The sequence below is a fragment of the Xiphophorus hellerii genome, chromosome 7 (genome assembly GCF_003331165.1).
Source record: "Xiphophorus hellerii strain 12219 chromosome 7, Xiphophorus_hellerii-4.1, whole genome shotgun sequence".
In the NCBI taxonomy this organism is placed as follows: domain Eukaryota; kingdom Metazoa; phylum Chordata; class Actinopteri; order Cyprinodontiformes; family Poeciliidae; genus Xiphophorus; species Xiphophorus hellerii.
The window spans coordinates 14,915,331-14,921,831 of NC_045678.1; the positions used below are offsets into that span (position 1 = coordinate 14,915,331).

General features: G+C 38.8%; 1 protein-coding gene across 2 annotated transcripts; it reads left to right on the top strand.

Moving 5' to 3' along the window:
* Positions 1-521: 521 nt before the first annotated feature.
* Positions 522-6,150, top strand: rpe (ribulose-5-phosphate-3-epimerase). Of its 2 annotated transcripts, none has more exons than XM_032568251.1 (6): positions 522-720; positions 1,016-1,095; positions 1,203-1,342; positions 3,072-3,206; positions 5,292-5,378; positions 5,465-6,150. In XM_032568251.1, the coding sequence occupies exons 1-6, from the start codon at positions 527-529 to the stop codon at positions 5,585-5,587; spliced, it is 759 nt and encodes a 252-aa protein (XP_032424142.1). In that variant the 5' UTR covers positions 522-526; the 3' UTR covers positions 5,588-6,150. The 2 variants fall into 2 exon arrangements, with proteins under 2 accessions (XP_032424142.1, XP_032424143.1); XM_032568252.1 differs by having other exon boundaries at positions 559-720; positions 953-1,095.
* The last annotated feature ends 351 nt before the right edge of the window (positions 6,151-6,501 follow it).

Genomic DNA, 6,501 nt, shown 5'->3' on the forward strand with positions numbered 1-6,501 from the left:
ATAAATGCATCCTTATTAAGAGCTATATAACACATCAGAGTTTTTTTTTCTATCTTTGTTGTAACTATATCTAAGCCATAACTTGTTTGGGGTTCTCACCAAATAATGTTTTGTTTCATATAGTTAAATTTATCAAGACAAGTGTTCTTTAAATAATTGACCAGTGTAAAAGGGTGTGAATAGACAAATGAAAAAAAACAACTAAATAAATTAATGTCCATTTGTCTTTTAACATGTAACTACAAATGTTCTGTATGCACTTAAAATCTCAAAATAAAAATGACTAAACATGGTTTTTGTTGCCTAATTCTATAGGACTTTTGCTGAAAAAGACTTCATACTGAACTACAGTAACAACAACTGTAAGTTGAAGATATAATGTCTCTACATTTTTTTAAAAGCTTCCATCTCAAATAACCCAATTTAAGTGCTAATTATATTTTTTTTTAAATGACAAGACATTTCCCCGTTTTAGACACGTTAATTAATTGCTCTTATTTTAAAGGTCCCAACCGGAAACTCTACCATGTTACGCTTAGCTAGACTCGCAGCTAGCGTGCCTCGGCTGCATGCACATCCCACCAACAGCAGGCACAGCATGGCATACAGTGCGAAGATAGGTCCGTCCATCCTGAGCAGCGACCTGTCCTGTTTGGGCAGCGAGTGTGTCCGGATGATGGAGTGCGGGGCGGACTATCTGCACCTGGACGTCATGGACGGGTCAGTTTGTCCCTGGCTGCATTAGCCAGCCTGCTAACGGCTAACAGGCTCAACTCAAACTCTGAGAGCACAAGTTGGCTAATATCAGGAAGCTAAGTTAGAATAACAAATGTTAAGTCCTGAAAACCAAGTTTTCATTATTTAACCTAAAGCATTTAGATTATCTTGTTGATTTTTAAAAAAAGTTTTAAATCTTCTATACTGACTTAAGGAGTTAAATTTCCCTTTACAGGAACTGCTTAACTTTACACCATTGGGCGATTACTCAACAAGCTGTTATTGCTTACCTTTAAAGGCACTTTGTCCCCAACATCACATTCGGCCACCCCATGGTGGAGTGTCTGAGGAAAACTGTAGGCCAGGATCCTTTTTTCGGTGAGTAAGGATTCATCCCAAAACATGCGACAGCACATGCTCTAACTTATGAGCTGAATTAAGGTCTGCTATGACCTCTTTGCTCATTATTCTATTGACGTTTGCAGACATGCACATGATGGTGTCCCGGCCGGAGCAATGGGTGAAGCCCATGGCTGCAGCTGGAGCCAGCCAGTACACCTTCCATGTGGAGGCCACCACCAACCCTGGAAACCTCATCAAGGAGATAAGGGAGAGCGGCATGAAAGTGAGTATGATAGTAAAAAACAGACTGAATTATCAAGTGGATTATATCCTCCGTTGTGGTTTGTAACATTTTATTGTCATTAACTGCTCACATTTTCTTTAAACTAGTTTCATTAAAATCAATGATACAATTCAAAAACAAAACTTTACACTCGTATCCACCTTATTCCTATCCCCCATGAGGCTTTGCGTGATTCATGGGCGCGACTTCCGCCTAAAAGCGATTTGTTTACATGTTAGAAAACGGCTTTCCACAGAGGTTTTAGGTTATAAAATATGTGGGAATACCAGCTATCACAGCTTAAATGTGGCAATATTGTTTTACCGCTACCTACAGCTATTGTGAAGAGGGATGGTGACTTGAAGAAATGGCCGCAAATAACCCACACTACCATATTTAGCTACTTCACTGACTCAGTTGCTTCGGATGCAGATGCGGGTTTTCTTCCTTGGCTTTTTATCCACACAATGAAATGAGCACACATAAAGAAGCTCTCTGATGGCAGACGACATGTCCGTAAACAAGTTCTACTAAATATTGTATTATAACTGAAAAGAGAGATGTAACTTCTATCATGAATAAAGACTATCAAAAAACCCAATAAATTACAGTGAAATACTGCTACTTCCGGTGGGCGCCGGAAGTAAGACCCATAATCGTTTCCCCAGTAAGCCTCTCAGGAATAAGGTGGATAGGCATGTCATAGTTCATCAGACTTTTTTCAGTGTATCAAATTTTATTTTTTTCCATGGTTATTGCTTGTTATAAGTCAAATTCCTCCTTCAAAAAAACAAACAGAAAAACAAAACATTTGACCTCCATGTGACAAGACTTTAGATTTCTGGAGAATTTGGCCATACTAAAACACACAGATGACATTGCTGAAGAGGACTAGTGTCAACAGAAATGGAAAGATGTGACTAAAAAATTTCTGAAGAAATTCCAAGCGAGGCCTACCGAAGTGTGCCTGTCGGATGGAACCCAGCGTTCTGATGCTCTAAATTAGCATTGATGCTAAAGTAAGCTACAATGTACTCAATAGCATGTGGAGTCACATGGACTTACTCCATAAAGTTTGTTAAAATTAGTGTTTAAGCTAAACTTAGCCAAAATGCTAATATTAGCCTAAATGCTAAATTTTGCAAAAGTAAAAATCTGATGTTCTTACTTTGTGGTAAATTACTTTCTGGTAACCAGGTGTCACTTGGCTACCAGAAAATGCGCTCATCTCTTAGCAACAGTTGAACAGCAAATATTGTTATTGTTCAAAAAACAAAAGATTTCTTCTTCTCTTTTGAAATATTTACCTTATACTTCTTAACAGGAATTGTGCCGTTGGTGAATTTTTCAGAAAAGTGAAAATGTTTTTTTGTCATTGGTGGTAAATATATTATAAATCATATATACTTGTTTGTAGTAAGTGTTCCACCAACGTGGCATCTCTGTAGTTCTAACTGGAATCTCTGCCCTCCTCTGTAGGAACTGAGGTTCTGTTTACATGACAATGATCCAACGAAAATGGAATTTTTGTTCCGTTTCTGTTATTACATTTACATGAAGACGTTCTAATTACAATCTTTGTTTACACAGCAACGGTACACATCGAAAACGTGTAATGCTCTCGCCACACCACTAGTTGGTGCTATTAATCAAGTGATGTATCATAAAGGCCTTTTCACCTCTTAACAATAGGAAAAAATCTATATTGTTTTGTTTGATGTTGTCAAAGGTGGGATTGGCCATAAAGCCTGGTACTACGGTGGAAGAGCTGGCACCTTGGGCCAATCAGGTCGACATGGCTCTGGTCATGACAGTGGAACCTGGATTTGGAGGACAGAAGTTCATGGAGGACATGATGCCCAAGGTAAAGGAGATGCAACATTTCATTTGATTCAGGGTAGACCAAAACTCCCCAATTACAATAAATAAACTTAAGTAGTTGTAATTTGGTGGTTATAGGTATTTTTCCTTGATCAAACTTTTCTTGTAGATACAAAAATAACCTCCACAAAACATTCAGTATTGCCCAAGATAGTGTTGGATATTCAAACTGCTCACAACATACAGTGAGGAGCTCTCCCTGCTCTACATTTTGTGATTTCTATGTTCATTTCCCCTGTCGTTTTGCTCCACAGTCTTGTCTCTTTTATTTGCTTATCGCATCTTGGGAGTTTTCTGTGTTGAGCTGAAGATGTATTCAGGGTGGAATTATCCGCAGAGCTCAGAGATGAATTTATTTTTGGGTCATAAAAGGTGCAGGAAGTTGCAGGAGGGGACTCATCTCTTTGCTGCCCCACTGGAATATTTCTCATCATATTTATCTTAGTCTTGTTTTTATCCAATAGTTACTGATTAATGACTTCGCTTTGAATTCCTCCTGACAGAGCAGCCCAATTCCCCTTAATCTGAATCCTGCATGTAGTTTTGGAGTCGTGCCAAAACTTATTTCATGTTATTTCTTTCATTTTTACTCATAATAGACTCTGCATTAGTCAAATTGTAGCCTGTAGTTAATAACCTATTGCAATTTGTTCATGCCTATATATAGCTGTATTATAGTCTTTTGCGTTTCTCTGTCAGGCTGGTTTACAGGACGTGTCAATTATTCTAATTATATATTATTCAGTCATAAACCAACTCAGCAAACATTTATTATGGTTTCTTGGGTTGTGTGCTTTACAATGTGGTCACCATAGCAACCTTCAACTGCCAGCGGGACCACTCAGGGCGTAGCATTTTTTAATGGTTTCTCCCCTCGGCGGTTCTAGGTTTGCAGGGTCCAAACTCCAATATCTCACAATTGTGGAAATTATAAAGAGAGCAATTTTAGGAAAGGTCATGAAGTATTAAAGAAGTATTCAATGTAAGACGGTTAGTTAGAGTTAAAAACCTTTGGGGTTGTCAAATTGACTCTTGGGCAGTTCTGCCATTAATGATGAGCTTGCTGAGAAAAAGTTTGATGAATTTACATTTGTAAAATCACCTGGAGGAAAATGATATTTTAATATATAAAATACATTATTACATAAGTAGAACCTGCTGTGCAGGTCCTGTATCACTAGATTACCATTATCACTGTAAAAAGAAAAATAAAGATTAGTCAAATTTTGTAAATAAAGACTTAATCTGAACAGTTAGAATGCTAAAACCTCTGACAGCTGAAGAAATATTCATTTTCTTAGATGATCATGGCCACCGTACGTTATTGAAGTTGAAGATACTGATGGAATTTGGTTATGTTTAGGCTTCAGTATATGTACTCAAAGATCAAAGGTTATCCATTCCTACACCTCCTAGAAAATTATTTGGATTAAAAATAGTTGCACTTCTTTTTGTATACATCAATAAGAAGCCACGGCCTCAGCTCTATGCATTTCAGTACAAAGTGTGAATATTCAGAGTTGTACATTTGTAGCTGAATATAAGCTTTGATGTGGTGTAAATTGTGATTGCTAGAAAATGATTTGGTGAAATCATCTCCTGTGAAGAGGAGTGGCTAAGGCTTGCAAACAGTGACAGCGGAAAACGCTGCAGATGCCCAGCACTTACTGACCAGATGGTGTTGCAGAAATGACTGAAAGTTTTAAAAGAAACTATTAGGGCTCTTAAAACTAAAGTAGCATAATTTTGTCAAATCTGCTGCAATCAACATTTTAAAAATTAATCACTTAATGCAAGTGCTTCAGTTTTAATGGAACCGGTTTAGATTGTATTAAACCACACTGCTGCTTAAAATATTCCATCACACTTCAGAACTGCTTGATTTTGCTGTGGAGCAGGGCCCAAGACAGTGGGCCCTGCATGTCTTGCATGTACTTAGGTGTTCCCCTCACTGCCACACACCTGATTTAAACATATATTTGGTTAACAGGCACCTGTGGCACTTGATGGACTCCTGAGGAGTTGATCCAATCAGTTGAGCTTTGCTTTGCATCTGTGTGTCACGCAGGTGAGCTGGCTGCGGAGTCAGTTTCCCTCCTTAGACATTGAAGTAGACGGAGGCGTCGGCCCTGACACTATTCACAAATGTGCAGAGGTAAAGGATGCAAACATTATGAATGTATTTAGAAGCTTAGAAAATTTGTAGTTTTTGTAATTTGGGCCTGTTCACCTTCGCCTCAGGCTGGAGCTAACATGATTGTGTCGGGTAGCGCTGTGATAGGCAGCGACGACCCTCGCTCTGTCATCGCGCTCCTGCGCACAGCGGTGGCCGAGGCAATCCAGAAGCGCTCCCTAGACCGCTGAAGCATCGTGTTCCTGGGAGTCCGCCCGCAGGGACGGTCCACCCGCCCCTCATAACACCAACAAGCCGCAGCAGCTGCAGGAAACGACTCAACATTGGACATTTGTGGGGAGAAATGGAGGTCGAGGGGTCACGGTCAAAGAAAGGGGCTTCTGTTTTTTTTGTGTTTTTTTTGCCAACACCCTTCACACAATTGGTGTGATGTGATTGAAGCTGTGTCGCGCCTGTTTTAACTTCTCCTGCCAGAAGTCTGTCAACTCAAACTCAGCCCCATCTCGGCGCAGGAATTGCTCCAGGACCGGAGCTAAAGTTCACGCCAATAAACTCTGTAAGCATTCCAGAGCTCTGTCTTAAACAAAAATGGCCCATGAAGCAGTTTTATTATGCCTTCACCTTAAGCGTCTGTTCTAACTGAAATAATGTTTTAAAGATTCCCATAAAGGACAAAGGTTCGTTTACTGTCGTGGTTGAAATCACAAGGTACAGAATGTACTACTGAAAAATGCATCCTACAAAACTGTAATCCTGAAGATTTGTTTTGCAGATTAAAACTATCAAAAGTTTATGGACCTACTCTAATATATTTAAGTAATGCACAGTCACAGCTACTTAGTTTCACTGATATAAAAACACTTATAGTAAATTGTTACAAATTTACCAATGTAAGTGTTACTTTTAATCACTTGTGCCAGTCCAGTCTTGTTCCAGTGTAAGGCTGGGTGTTCGAAAAAAAAAAAAAAAAAAATTGCAACAATGTATCTGGTAAGAAGATAAAAAAACGTAAAAATGCGTAACACCACAGTCATTCGGTCATATTTAGAAACACACTTGTAAAGCAGTGTATTAATGTATAATAAATTGATAAGTTCAAGTTCACAGCGAATTATGAGGAAATCTTCCCTTCTAAGATACAATA